This window comes from Lissotriton vulgaris, chromosome 11 (assembly GCF_964263255.1).
Source record: "Lissotriton vulgaris chromosome 11, aLisVul1.2, whole genome shotgun sequence".
NCBI lineage: Eukaryota > Metazoa > Chordata > Amphibia > Caudata > Salamandridae > Lissotriton > Lissotriton vulgaris.
In genome coordinates, this window is record NC_141699.1 from 604,401,289 (window position 1) to 604,416,733 (window position 15,445).

Below are 15,445 nucleotides of genomic sequence, written 5' to 3' on the forward strand. Positions count from 1 at the left end.
CGTCGCAAAAAACTGCTGGCAAAGGATACAAAGAACTGCTTTGTCTTTCTGCACTCCTTTGTCCTTTCTATATAGTGCATTACTGCCCTCCTGGCGTCCTGTGTGTGTAGCGCCCTTTTTGTGGTAGGTTTTTGGAAAAAAACCTGGTATTTGAATTGTCTGGTTGATGTGGAACCATGACACCACCTTTGGCATGAAATGTGGGTCTGTTCTCATTACAATCCTATCATTGTGTATTTGCAGGTAGGTCTCTCGAAGTATTAGCGCTTGCAATTCCCTCACCCTTCGTAGCGATGTGATAGCCACTAGGAAGGCATGTGAGCATGTGCAGTGTAGCTTTGGGAATATGCTCAAATGGTGCCTTCATCAATTGAGTTAGCACTACGTTTAGGTTCCATGCTGGTGCTGGCATTCTGTTTGGAGGTGCAATTCTCTTTGCCCCTTTTAGAAATATTTTTACTACTTGGGAGGTGAAGAAACTTTCCTGCTTCTTCTCTTGTGTAAGCCATTATTGCCGCTAAGTGCACCCTTAGGGATGTGTAGCATAGTTTACTTTGTGGTAGATGCGTAAAGTTTTTTAGTGCTGTTGATTTCTTTGTAATTTCCCTTTGTAGTTTCTCCCTAATGCACCACTCGGAGAATCTTTGCCACTTTGCTAAGTAGCATTTTCTTGTGGTAGGTCTCCTTGCCTCCCTGAGCACAGCCCTTGAGCTTGCTGGTAGTTTGAGGTGTACAAATTCTAGGTCTGCAGGAGCCATGCTGCAAGGCTGAGGCTCTCTGGCTCTGGGTGTAGCACCATTCCGTTCTGCATTGCTAACAGGCCCTTTCTCTTTGTCTGTGTGCTTGTGCCATTTCTACTATTTGTGAGAGCCAGGACTATCTGGCCCACTGAGGTGCTATAAGTATTAGTCTCATGTTGCTCATCCTGCATTTGTTGAGTACCCTGTGTATCAGTGGCATCAGGGAAAAAGCGTATGCAAATGTCTTTGACCAACTTATCCATAGCGCATTCCCTTTGGACCGATGGTCTGGTTGTCTGGATGCGAAGTGTTGGCATTTTGCATTTCGGTGTGTTGCAAATAGGTCTATTTGCGGTGTGCCCCATTTCCGAAATAGTTCCTCTATTTCCTGTGGTTGAGCTCCCATTCGTGGGAGGCTGATGTTTGCCTGCTGAGTCTGTCTGCTTCTACATTGTCCTTCCCTGGGAGATGTATTACCAGCAGGTCTATTCTTAGTGGAATGGCCCATGTCCATATTATCTGTGGTAGCCCTGATAGTGCCACAGATTGTGTTCCTCCTTATTTGTTGATGTAGAACATGGTGGTTGTGTTGTCTGTTTGGATCAACACCCTGTTTCCGTATAGCTCCTTTTGAAAGGCTTTCAAGGCTAGTAACACTGTTTTTAGCTCTAGGTAGTTGATGTCTTTGACCGCATCCTGCTGTGACCATAACCCCCTCTCCTTGAGTTTGTTCATGTCCGCCCCCCACCCCTGCTGGGAGGCATCTGTTGTGATGGTCACTGTTTGAGTTGGCTGTGTGAATGGTTTCCCTGCAATATGTTTTCCTTGTTCCACCACACTATTTCCTGATGCACTCCATGTGTGACAACCACTAGACCTTCCCAACTCCCTGTTGCATGTGACCATTGCTGCGGTGTCCATTCCTGGAACGGTCTCATGTGTAGGTGAATATTTGGGACCAAGTGTATGCATGACTCCATCATTCCCATTAGCTTGCTCACTGACCTCGCTGTCAGAGCTTGCCCCTTGCGGTAAAGACGTGTCTTCTTCAGTATTGCCAAAGTTCTCTTTGTGCTGGGGAACACCTTGCCCTGTATGGTGTTGATCTCTGCCCCTAAGAATATCTTCACCTTTTCCAGTTCTATTGAAGACTTCCCCCAATGGATTGAAAAACCCAGTTGGATTAGAATTTGTATCACCTGCTGGATGTGTTGTTTGCACTGGCTGTAGGAGCTTGCTTTTACGAGCCAGTCGTTGAGGTAGGGGTATACATGTATTCCTTGCCTCCTCAGGTGTGCTGCTAATGCTGCTAGGCATTTTCTTAACACCCTTGGAGCTGATTTGAATCCAAATGTGAGCACTGTGAACTGGTAGTGAGTCTTGTTGTTCACAAATCTTAGTAGGCGTTTAGTTTTTTGTTGATGGGGATGTGTAAGTACGCGTCCTTTAAGTCTATAGTTGCCATGTAATCCCTTTCCTGTACCTGGGGTATTACTTCTTGCAGAGATGTCATTTTGAATCTTTGTGTTCTTATGAACTTTTTTTAAGAACCTTGGATCCAGAATAGGCCTAAGCGTTTCGTCCACTTTTGGTACGAGGAAGTAGTTGGAATAAACCCCCTTGTTTCTTTCCTTGTACGGCGCTATCTCTATTGCCTCCCTGTTGAGCAGTTCCTGTGCCTCTATTAGCAAGAGTGAAAGTTATTTTGCAGAGAGCGCCTAGTTGTTTGGCCTCTTGTTTGGAGGTTGTTTTTCTAGCTCTATAAAGTAGCCATATTGTATGATGTTTAATATCCATTTGTCTGTTGTGACCTTCTTCCATTCCTGGAGGAAGTTCCTTATTCTGCCTCCTACTGGTGTTATATGTTTGGGGAACTGTCTGTTTTGTGAAATCAGTTTTTGGACTTTTCTTCTCTTTCGATGCCCCCCTAGAGGTGACATCTAGATGGGTGTTTGCCGTTCGGCGAAGTCACTTGGAGGTGGGTAGTTGACCTTCTCTCCGTGCCTGTCCTTGTCCGTTTGAGCGACCTCGAAAGGACTGGCCTTGTGGCTGGTACTGCCAGTTCTGCTGCTGCTGGCCCTGGCCGTTTCCCTGATAACCTTGTTGGAAGGTTTGGTGCGAGGTACTCGGTTGATTGCCTCCCCTACCATTTGGACTTCTTGAGGGTGTACCCCTTCTCATCCCTCTGAACTGTAGTGCTCCCATGGACCTTGCAGTTTTGTTGTCTTTTTTGAGTTGAGTTAACTTTTCGTCAACTGGTGTCCCAAAACGTTGTTCTCCGTTGAAGGGTGTGTTCAGGATGTTGTTCTGTACCTCAGGCTTGAAGCCTGAAATCCTAAGCCATGCGTACCTTCTCTCTATCACCCCAATCATCATCTGCCTGCTGGACATCTCCGCCGCGTCCTAGGCCGACTTTAAACATGTGTTCGCCATGTTTTTCTCTTCCTCTACTAGGTGGGGTAGCCTTTGCTGGTACTGATCCGGTAGGTGCTTAAGGAGTTACCCCACTTCCTCCCAGTGCTAGTATGTGTGTCTGTCGATTAGGGCATTTGAGTTGGCGATGTGCCACTGAATCGCCACACTCCGTTCTACTTTCCTCCCCGTGAGGTTCATTCTTCTACTCTCCTTGTCAGGAGGAGGTCTGGCATTTGTGGGCACATTGGCTCTTTCCCAGCTGTTGCAGTAATTATTGAATCCACTGGCACTGATCCCTGAATGCATGCATGGTCCTTTGAGGAGTGCTTTTACTTCCTTTCTGTTCTCGGGGTCACTGACTTACATACAGCTGGCTCCCTGAAAGCCTCTCTGCCCTGATCCAGCTCACTAGGGAGCATGGGCAGGAATTGACTCCTTGTTTGTGTAGGTAAAAGAGTCTGCAGGAGAAAACAAGCCTTGGGTTTCTCCTCCTCCAAATTCACTCCATATGTCTCTGCAACATTTTTGACCACCATATTATAGATTCCTATATCGTCTGGTGGTGAAAGCCACGAAGGGTATGTGACTACTCCTTCTTCCAGTATTTCGGCGTCGAGGTCATGCCACTCTAAGTCTTGCACCTCCGAAGACATCGAGTCCTGGTAGGTTTGCTGTTCCTCCTCGCCTTCTCCCTCGAAGTAACAGGAAGCCTCTTCCTCCTGTACTTCGACCGGTTCAGGCGTTTGGGTGGTTCAGGGTCTACGTAGACCCTTTAGACCTTGGCCTCGGGCTTCGGCGGGATAGTGTACTGGCTCATCTTTTAGTCAAAGTCCTTTTTCCGCTGCAGGATGCTCACCATTTCGGCCTCGAGCCTCCTCTTCTTCCTCTCCATATCGGCAGCTTGTTCGGCGTCGCATATTTGTGATGGCAATTGGTGCAAAACTTGCAGGGAGTTTTGTCCATTCCTGCACTCAGGGAGTCCCCTGTGTGCGCATTCTCGGGTGAACGTCGAGATCTTGTGAGAAATTCTGCTCCTTCGTAGTCCCGGTTACCTGACCTGTAGTCTGGTGTGATGAAAAACTGTGATTTTATCGATTTTCAACAAATTTCCGTTGATTCTTCCTCCAAATCTCTGGAACTCTTCTAACGATCCAGACCAAACAGCGGAAAAAAGAATCTGAAGATGGCTACCAAAGGAGGGAGGTTCTGGAGGAAGCACGTCGACGTCACAAGGGACACCAAATGGTGGTATGTCAACGCCCAACTGGGCCTTGAAAAAAAAAAAAAGAGAGAGAGAGAAAAAAGACTACAATTACGGACCCAACCACTAGATGGTGGAATAATGCACAGCCTAGTGAATCCAGAAAGATTCACGCTGCAAAACTTTCTGAGTAGGTGTACACCCATAAACCCATCAGTTTCTGAGTGTATACTATCGGTTGCTAGAGACATTTCCACCATGACATTGTTGGACAGTTACGAAGACAAATGGCTGATGTAAAGATCCAGCAAGGGTGAGAAGGGGAAAGAAACATCCCTTTTAACTGGCTTGTACAGGGGATTGTCTTTTCCACAAAGAATTTAAAACAAATCGCCACCACCCTACCAAAGAAAATAAAAAGTTAGCAGGTACAAATGTACTTGGACAGCATGTTTATGGAGGTTTAAACGGATTTCTGCAGCATCTACAAAAGTGAAAATGTCTTCACGTTGAATTATTGTAGAATTCCGTAATCCTTCCTGGGAAACTCTGACATTTCTAGCTTACTAAGAAAACGTGTGAAATCCAAAAATGTCAGAGAAATTTACTACCAACATAGGCACAAGTCCACTGTGCCAGGACTAAGCCCATTATTTGTGGGCAAAATGTTATTCTTCAAGTGCTTTGCATTTTTATTATAAAATAAAAGTAGGCAGATTTCACTGGAAGTATTACAAATTCTGATCAATTTATTGGCATCGTGAATGCTCAATTTCGAAATCTATTGAAGAAAGGAAACCAGCTAAGTAGTTTAAGAGATTATATTAACGTAGGTGAAAAAATTACTACTGATAGCCACAATATTTGAAAAGTTTTATATAATCAAGATAATAGAAAACACAATATAGGATTAATACAATAATAATATATGGGATAACTGTTTATTTCGGGGGTGGCATACCACTGCATTTGCCTCTATTACCATTCTCCAAATTAAATAAAGCCTGGGTATAATAAGATAATATAATACTCGATACAGCCTCACCCGCTTTAATGGGAAGAAATGATAGATAGAAACTCTAGGACTTTTTATAGTGAGTGCAATTTTCCCAAAAATAGATCGTTTTATCTAGGTTGACCATGCTTATCATCAAGGCATTAAAAGGCATAAAAAACACAAGCCAACGTATGGCCAACACAAATTGCATTCTGTCTAAAACATGTTTTTTAAATTGTGCAGAGAAAACCCCCCAAAAATGACTACTTTATGTATACAATGCATTTATGAGACAAATAATGTAATGTGTCATCATTCAGTGTACTGTTCACAGAAAAACTGTCCCTCATGTTTTCAAAGCAAGCACATTATAGGAGTCGAATGATACACCAAAAAGCCAATAGAGCTAGGTGACAGAAAGCACTAATCTGAGTGAAGCCAAAGTCCACGCGATCTACATTATACAGCAGTTGATCTTAACCAGTGATGTACGCACCACTGTGGGTTCACGGCACCTACTTGGGGTCCCCAACTGCTTAGAAGATGAAAAATTAATAAAGAGTACAGAAATAAAGATGGAAGTACATAAATGAAGGTGCAAAATGGAACATTTTTAAATATTCAGTAAATGTGAAGAAACTTTTCATTGGAGGCTAAAAATTAAGTTGGCGTCCTCAGCTAGATTCAAGGGAGCAGTGCACATGCATCAAAGACAATATAGTATGGAAGATGTCTGGCTTCAGTTGCATTTAGAAAAGCCCCTACTTTTCCATTAAAATTACAAATTTTATGTTTCATATATATATATATATATATATATATGTAAATTAAATAAAATATTTCATCTTTTGTCTATTTGTTTGATGAATACTTTTTTCTGGATGTTTGTGTATTGTGAGGTTTAAATCATCAAATTCGCTTAAGCCAGGGTCTACTGGCTTCCAGTAATGACTCAGAAGGGGTGGAGGCACGATTCTAAAAATGGTTCAGTGGTGGTACACAGATTCCAATATTGATTACGTGGGGGTCCACAGGAGTCAAAAGGTTCAGAACCCCAGTTCTGCAGTTTTGGTAGCAATAAGTCTGCAGACGGCTGCGTTGTGAAGCCAACCCGTATAGTTGATTGTTCTTTAACTTTCATAACTTCTTAAAAGGAGATGGGGATGCTTATGAGGTGTGCTTCCAGTTCGTGAGTACTAACTTGACTGCAGTGGTTAGGAGAAGGTCTAACAGCTCTCTTTCTCCCTCTGTGGGGAGTTCAGTACGCGACAAAGCCGTCGTGATCGAAGCAAAATCCCTCTTTATTTTACAGTGGAGCGCTTTGTCTACAGGATACTCTCGCTCTCTTTACTTATTCACACTTTCCTCTCCTCCTTTCTAGTTTACCGTTATTGTATAACCAGAAAAGGGGCACCATCCGAATAATGTTTACCATGTACCTTGCACCGCACAGGATGGTTGCCCATATGACAGAATCACCGTGCATTGTATGTATATGTATAAAAACCATAAATAAAAAATTTTAAAAAAAGAAATATATACATTTAACAAAAATGTTTCTGGAAAAAAAAAGGAGATGGGGATGGGGGTTAAAGCAATTATCTTAATTCCTGTTGTTTTCAGACGTTGGTTCGATGGCACAACCTTCCACTAACCCAAAACACACAGGGAATTACAGCAGGTGGACTTCAGATATAACTTTCAGGGAGCTGGGGTTTCCCCAAAAAGTCTTACTAGACCTAAACGTCAAGATGAATCGGTGGGTAAAGATGGGCCAACGCTGCCACTACACTCATCTAAATTACTCTGTGTTTTCTGTCTTGATTTCCATCCTTTTGAAATGCCCAGGAGATAATTGGACACTGGCACATATGTTGTCAAAGTAACCAAACTAGATTAGATGCTGGCAGGACGTATACGTATAAACATATAATGGATGAAATGTAAATAGACCCCAGAAAGTATATTCTTAAGAAGCATTGATCTGATTTTTTAAAAAACTAATTTGAGGCTCAATAACCAGGTTTTTATGGATGCTTCAAAAATGGACCTTCACGAATGCACCTTCATCACTTAGCTAACAAATGGGTTAATGCAATGCGCCCAACTTGAGTCAAAACCAAAATGAAAAAAATGTTAAATGACAAATGGAACCAGTTAAACAAACATCTGCAGATTTGCTGTATCTGACAGTTTTCAGAGAATGAGCCCTACCTTTCGTTCGTCTGATTAAATGGATGTTTCAGTGTTCGTATACAGTATGAATGTAGTAATGAATGATCAGCGGGTCTAAATAGGAAAAAAAAGACAGGACACGTGGAAAGAAAGGAGGAATTTATTAGGTCATCTTATTGTTTTGCATTTACAATAACATTATGCAAGTAGTTTAAAGGTGAATGCTACTGTACTATTTCCTGGGTGTTTACAATAATGGTATTTTAATTTTTTTTATTTTTGATTCATGAACTTTGTGCTGGTGATACTGATATGATGATGATTATTTTATATGGAAACAGATTTTTTAAGTACAACGACAGCTTAGGCTGTCTGCGCCAACAATACCATTTCAGTATGGTAGATGAGCTACGTAGTGTCTCTTGAGACAGCTCTAAGATACTGTCCTCCTGCAACTCTATCGTATGCCTCTCCTCAAACTGAATCAGTAAACAGCCAGCTTCCGGACGTCATTTTTTAATCGTTTTGAACTATATTCAACAGTCTGTCTGCAGGCCAAAACAACACCATCCCAATCGAAAATGGAGGCTTGTACTTAGCTGTTAGCATGAATTACAGTTCTTGCTGTAAATCTTACATAACTAAACATACATGTTCATAACTTAGTAAGCAAACCCACATATTTACTGATTACTGACAACGTTATGGAGGAATCTTCCGAAAAGAAAGCAATGCTTTACTGCAATTGTCAATTTTGGGTGCAACTGACCATTATTGAGAAAAAATGCATTCTGTCTACCAATAACACAAAAGGGGTGGCACAGGAACACCACAAACGGGAATAATACTGTGTTTATATATATTACCTACTGGTGTTAACCAGTTAGTAGTTATAGTTAGGGCCATGTTTCCAGAGGAGTAACGTTTTTGACTATATCTTTGGTGCCGTTTTATGAATTTTCCCCAAAAAGTGTGCCAGTGATTCTTGGTGGGCATGGAAAGGTGCAGGGTGATCCATGTAGCGGGGGCCAAGAAAAAGGGGGAGGAGGTTAAAAAAAGTTTGTTTCCCATGTTACTTCCCATAAGAACTCTGAACACGACTACAGACCAAATCACTTGACAGATTTACACCAAAGTTGGCATGATGGAAGATTTTGGTTCGTAGATCAAGTTATCTATCCAGTGTAAATTTGTTCAGTAGTTGTTGAGAAATTTAAGGGAAAAAAGAAGGATATCCGCAATTGTGGCAACTACGCAAATAATAACAAACTTGTGCAGGGAAAAGCAGAGCTCTGATTGACTGCCAACACTTCAACCAGGAAGTGTTGGCAGCCATCTTGGGACTGGTTTCGACAGAGTCTCAAAAGAAAACGTGATGAAAAGCAAATGGGGTAGGGTAGGAATACCCTGACACCCAAGCCTTAGTATGGGGGTACGAGAGGGAACCTGTAGGACAACATAGTATAAAATAAATAAATATTTAATTGCTGCAAATTTGTGATATCCGCAAATTCGCAGCAAAAAAATAAAAATAAAGAGTGAGGGAAAGAGCGAGGGCTCCCACGCTTGTTTTCCAAAGGGTCCCGGGTTGGCCAGGTCCTGTGGGCATTTCATAAAAAGTTTAGGTTCTTTGAGCCCCTGGGACCACCACTCCCAGGGGATAAAAAATATAAATAATGGGTGTGGCATGCGGACACCACCCCCCCGGGGATTTGTTTGTATTTATTTATTTTTAATTAAAGAGGGTGGCCACACAGACCCCCTACTGGGATTCTAAAAGCCCCAGGGACCTCCACCTCCCCGGGGCTTTACCTTTTTTAAGAAGGAGGGAGGCCACACGCCCCTCCACATCTCCCTTGCCGTTCTTGGCTTTGGGGACCACCACATTCCCTGGGCAGCCCGTGCAAACGAAAGGCTCCACACGTCCCCCCCTCCCCCCCCCCCCCCCCCACTTCCTGGAGCCATACATGCCTTGGGGATCGCCACCTCCGGGACGCAGCTGTTTGCTCTGACTTGGAGGGAGTTTTGAAAGCTCCCGCCAAGTCAGTGAAAACTTAAATTATGTTCCAACAAGCGCGAGCAATGAAACCACTCCAGCTTGCTGAGAGTGGAGTTTTCCTTTATTTCCCAGCCCACCGTCAAGCAGACAGGGAAACAGACGAAAGAATTTCTCTCACAGACAGGGAGCTGCATGTTTAGCAGCTCCCAGTCTGTAAGAGCAATGCCAGCTGCCGCGGGAGGCAGGGTCCGATGGGACCGCAGGAGCATTCAAGGTCCCCTGCAGTCCTGGAAAAAGAAAGCAGAAAGAGGCGAAATAATGGTCAAAATGGGCAGAAAGAGGCAGAATAAAGGTCAAAAACCAGCAGAAAGAGGCAAAATAAAGGTCAGCCACGAGCAGAAAGAGGCAAAATAAAGGTAACAAACGAGGATAAAGAAACAAAATAAAGGTCAGAAACAAACAGAAAGAGGAAAAATATAGGTCAGAAACCAGCAGGAAAAGGCAAGATAAAGGTGAGAAACAAGCAGAAAGAAGCAGGATAAGGTCAGCAATGAGTAGAAAGAGGCAATACACAGGTGAGAAATGAGCAGAAAGAGGCAAAATAAAAGTCAGACACAAGGAGAAAGAGGCAGAATAAAGGTCAGCAAGGAGCAGAAAGAGACAAAATAAAGGCCAGAAGCTAGCAGAAAGAGGCTGAATAAAGGTCAGCAACGATTAGAAAGGGGCAAGATAAAGGTGAGAGACAAGTAGAAATAGGCAAAATAAAAAACAGAAACGACCAGAAAGAGGCAAAATAGAGGTCAGAAAAGAGCAGCAAGAGGCAGAATAAAGGTCAGAAACAAGCAAAAAGAGGGAAGATAAAGGTCAGAAACAAGCAGAAAGAGGCAAAATAGAGTCCAGCAACGAACAGAAACAAGCAGAAATAGACAAAATAGAGATGAGAAACGAGTAGCAAAAGGCAAAATAAAGGTGATAAATGAGCGGAAAGAGGCTAAATAGAGACCTGAAACCAGCAGCAAGAGGCAAAATAAAGGCAAGAAATTAGCAGAAAGACAAAATAAAGGTCAGCAACGTGCAGAAAGAGGCAGTATAATGGTCAGCAATGAGCCGAAAGGGGAAGAATAAAGGTCAGATACAAACAGAAAGAGGCTGAATAAAGGTCAGCAATGTGTAAACAAAAAGTGGTGTGATGCGGGAATGGATGATTGTATTGTTAGTTATCCAATGATTACATAAATTAATCACTGGAGCTATATTCACAATTTCTGCAAATTGATTTTTAACCTTCTAGCTGAGCCTACAATCGTTCACTACTGGAGTAGGTGTCTTGGTTATACAAATGCTGTATAACACATTAAACATACACACATAAAATAAATAAGCAAACATGTGCAAGGGACAATCGATGCACTAAGCTGCACACACATAAAACATATATCAAATACCAAACAATAAATGTGCCAACTAGAAAGTTTATTTCTTCAGTGTTCTAGTTCTTTGAAACAGATATGGCTGTAGTCTTTGCTTTTTACAGAGTCCATAAAAGAGATAGTCTGTAGATTGTACACATGTGAGGGACAGTTTTGCTCTCTATATTCTTTGTGTGTCAAATAAGGTCTTTGAAAGTCGATTGAGATTTACAGACTCCTCAATTGAAAGTATCAATGGTTTTTTGCCTAGAGACCCAGGCCTCTTCAGGATGAAAGAAAGACAATGTACTAGCAGTCCCGTCTGTGGGTGGGTGAAACACGGCAATCCTCTGAATGGGATCTGTATCCTTGTATCAAGCAGATAACAGGCGCACAGTCATGATTAGGAGGATCCTGGAGGAATGGGAAACCAATTCCCTCAAACTGCTCCAGTGAGATGCATAAATAAGAATGGCCCTGTTGTGTAAATCAAATAAACAACGGACGGTGAGTGGGCCATTTAGCGTGCAGCTCCGGGGACCTGATGCTGGGCTTTTTTGTTTCTTAGTCACGGAAACTCAAGAGGCTCTAGGCAGGATCAGTCGACGGGGAGCAGCAGAGTGCCAGTGTGCTTCTTAAGCCGGCCGGCAAAATAGAGGTCAGAAACGAGCGGAAAGAGGAAAAATAGAGGTTAGAAGTGAGGAGAAAAAAGTCAAAAAATCAAGCAGAAAACAAACAGAACCCACTCAGACACTCATGCACCCACTCACAGACCCAGATAGACACTCTTGCAACCACTTACAGAATCACACATACTCTCACACACTCACAGACCCCCACTGACTCACAGACCCACTCAGACACCCATGCAGCAACTCACAGACTGACTGACAACACTCATGGAGGCATTCGCAAAGCCACTGATACACTCTCACACCCACTCAGGGACCCACTGAGACACTCATGCACCCACTGAGACACTCATGCACCCACCTACCCACCCAGTGAGACACTAACACTCACTCACACACCTACTGAGATACTCATGCACTTACTCACACACCCACTGTCAAAGGTTACTGGTTATAGTCAGGAAATAAAATTAAAAAACTCAGAAATTCAATGAAAAAAAATCAAAGGTTACAGGGACGTTATACTAAGGAAATAGAATTAAAAAGACCTTATTAATTCAATGTAAAAAACAAAGGTAACAAGGAGGTTATAGTTAGGAAATATAATTATTTTTTAAACAGAGAAATTCTCTGGAAAAAACAGTTACCGGGACATTGTAGTTAGGCTTCAATTTCAGTCGTACAAAGCTCAGCAGTTATAGTTACCTGAGCTAACTATAACTTACGTCCCTGCAATGCACTGCTTATGAACTCACATATTACATCACTCATGGCATGATCAGTGACATCACTGATGACATCTCAATTTACATCACTCATGACATCAGTAGCAGAATTACTCACACACCCACTCACACCCCTAAAAAAGCTCTCATACACCCACCCACTTACACACCCACTCACATACCCTTTTGCAGACCCATACAAGTACTCACACAACCAACCACTCATCCCTAGAGATACTCACTCACTCACTCAATAAGCCACTCACACAACCAATCACCTATACAGCTACTCATACAACCACTCACTCATCCTTACGCCCACTCCTGCACCCACTCACCCATCCATAGTCACTCACACCCCTATTCATACACCCATTCACACACCCATTAATACAACTACTCACACCTGGAGTCACTCACCCATTCAGGCACACACAGACAGACACACACTCACTTACCCATACAGTCACTAACTGACCCACTCACTCATACATGCAGGCACTCGGACAACCACTCACTCAAAAACAACCACTCATACACCCAGTCCCTCACCCATACAGCCTCTCTCACAGCCACACACTCACCCATACACCTACTCACACACCCAGTTATTCACCCATACAGCCACTCACGCACCCATAAGTCTCTCAACACAGCCACTTACTCACCTATACAAGCACTTACTCATGCACCCACACAACCACTTACAGACCCATTCACACATCCATACAAGCACCCCCACATCTTCTCACTCACCCATACAGCCACTCACACACTCACTCTTCACCACAGCCACTCATACAGCAACTCACTTAACACCCACTCAAAGAGCCACTCACCCATAGACACTTGCACACCCAGTCACTCACTCATCCAACCATTGACACCCACTCACCCACTCAATTATCCATATAGCCACTGACACATCCACTCACTCAGCATACACACAGTCACTCACATCATTTATATTAAAAGTAGTATCACTCATTAGTAGTATGCCTAGTATACAAATGTAACTTTTGTGATGCCTTAGTATGCATGTTTAACAATAATAAACTCTTACAAAATACTTACACTTACTGCTGATGTCATGAGTGATGTCACTGACCATGTAATGATTGATGTCATATATGATGTCATAAGTAGTGCATTGCCAGGACTTAAGTTATAGTTAGTCAGGTAACTAGAACTGCTGAATTTCACAAATTTTGGACGAGTGAAATCTGAGCTTACTAGAACGTCCCAGTAACCTTTGGGTTTTTTCAGTGAAAACACACACACAGCCATTTTCCCCCCTTCTTTGGTGTTCTTTGCTGCTGTCCATCAAAGAACTCAATAACTGGAGTGTACCATATGTACCAGCAATTGTATATGTATTTGGAGAAATGCCTACAGACCATGACTATCCAATCGTGAATAGAACAAGGTCACCATGGAAGAGGAAAAGGGGCACAGTAAAGAACATAAGGGGAATTAAAAAGAAAAAAAAGAAGGTTTTGGAGGAATGCAGGAGGAGGGAGAAGGAGCGCAAGTAAAAACGTAACTCTTCACTGCAACCACTCTATGGAAAGCATCTTCCCTGTCGGGTCGTATCACAACGGCGTGTGATTAACACAGGATCCAAAGCAGTAAGTTCAGAGTCAAACGTTGTCCATGACGGATCCTATGGTGTCTTGCTTCTGATTCTAGGAATGACTGGGTTTTCTGAGGCTGTGAAAGAAAACAAATGATTTACCATCCAATACCACCTTTAGTCTGACAGGGATGCTGTAGCCACCTTATCCAGAAAATTGGTGCAAAGCACATGGAGTTGTTTTTGTGTTGCAAGAGGGCACCACATTCAGGGAACAACATAATCCTTTCATTTATTTTAGTATCTTCCAAACTTGCAGCTCTTTTCAGGCTGGTGTCCCGATGAGCGGGATCACTTCGCACCACTAATCACATCCTTTTTCCTGTTTCCTGGGAGTTGCTCTACATCATGATATAAGCCTGTATTGTTTCCTCCACTCGCACTTGGGGTTCTCCGTCTGGTAGGGCAAGGTGCTCCTTGCAAAATGCCTGCACCTCTTCCATGAATAATGTCTCGTAGGGTGTTGCTTTGTAGCCTAAAAATCTAACATTTGTTGTCCATTGTGCATCAAGCAGCATTTCATACTTTCCCTCAAAGAACAGCAGTGCACCCTTCAGGTTCCCATGTTTTTCCGGGTGGTAACTTAACTTGAAACTCATGTGGGCCCTATTTATTTCCACTTTCCCCACCCTTTTCTCCACTGAGTCAGCAATAAGCCCCTCACTACTCTTGTCTCAAGCCTCTGTAACATGGACTCTCTCACTACCAATGTCTTCTCCACCTTGTTGAGATTTTCAAGGATGGTCTTCAACACTGCAGTCCTTATACACTGGCCCTTTGCAATATCAACTGCCTCTGATCCATTGCACTCTTCACTGCGAGCCACCTCTTTCCTGCAGGCAGTGAGGGTTAAAATAAAAAATAAATGACTTTTGTTTTACTGTTTCACCTCCATTTCAGGACTCTGTAGAGGTATTACACTGTAATACTATGACCTAGCCCTCTCTGGAGCAAGAAGAGGGTGCAGCTCTCTTTGTCAACTCCTAATGCTGCTGCTCCTTCCTGCACTGGGACACACTGGCTCCTAGTACAGCACTGGTGCCAGTTCAATCAGCAATCTCCATCTGCGATGGAAGAGGTCACACGAAACTTCAAAAGTGCTGCAGAGCATCCACTCAGGGAGTCTTTGAATGCCCCGCTCTCGCTTCTGGATTCCCTCCCCACAGAGCATCACTCACCCTGCTGGCAGCCATTTTGTTTTCCCACATAGTGTTTAGAGAATGCTCCACTCTCAGTAGCTGCAGGAACTCTGAGTATCTAGGCAGAACACAACCCTTCCCCCTGCTTTTTGTTTTTCTATGTGTCAGTCAGCTGAAGCCTCTGGCGCCATGTGTGGGACATAAGCAACAACGAGTTAAAATTGGCACTGGTAAGTCATTATGATTTTCAAGAGTCCCTGCCCCACTAATTATTATTATTCATCAGGAATATAGCTGGGCCTTATTACAAGATAGTGGACAAACAGCCTAACACACCTCTCCCCTGTTTTCTAAGTAACACTACTCGGGGTGCTGCACAG

At 43.1% G+C, this 15,445-nt stretch overlaps 1 protein-coding gene across 6 annotated transcripts in view; it reads right to left on the minus strand.

Annotated features, from left to right (window-relative positions):
* TFDP2 (transcription factor Dp-2) overlaps positions 1–15,445 on the minus strand; it is a 631,051-nt gene that overhangs the window by 442,409 nt on the left and 173,197 nt on the right. For 3 of the 6 annotated variants that reach the window (XM_086943705.1, XM_086943703.1, XM_086943704.1), the window contains exon 4: positions 7,568–7,642. The exons of the other annotated variants lie outside the window; for them this stretch is intronic. In XM_086943705.1, the coding sequence (XP_086799831.1) occupies positions 7,568–7,642 (75 nt within the window). The remainder of the gene's footprint in view (positions 1–7,567; positions 7,643–15,445) is intronic. 6 annotated transcript variants of the gene reach the window in all.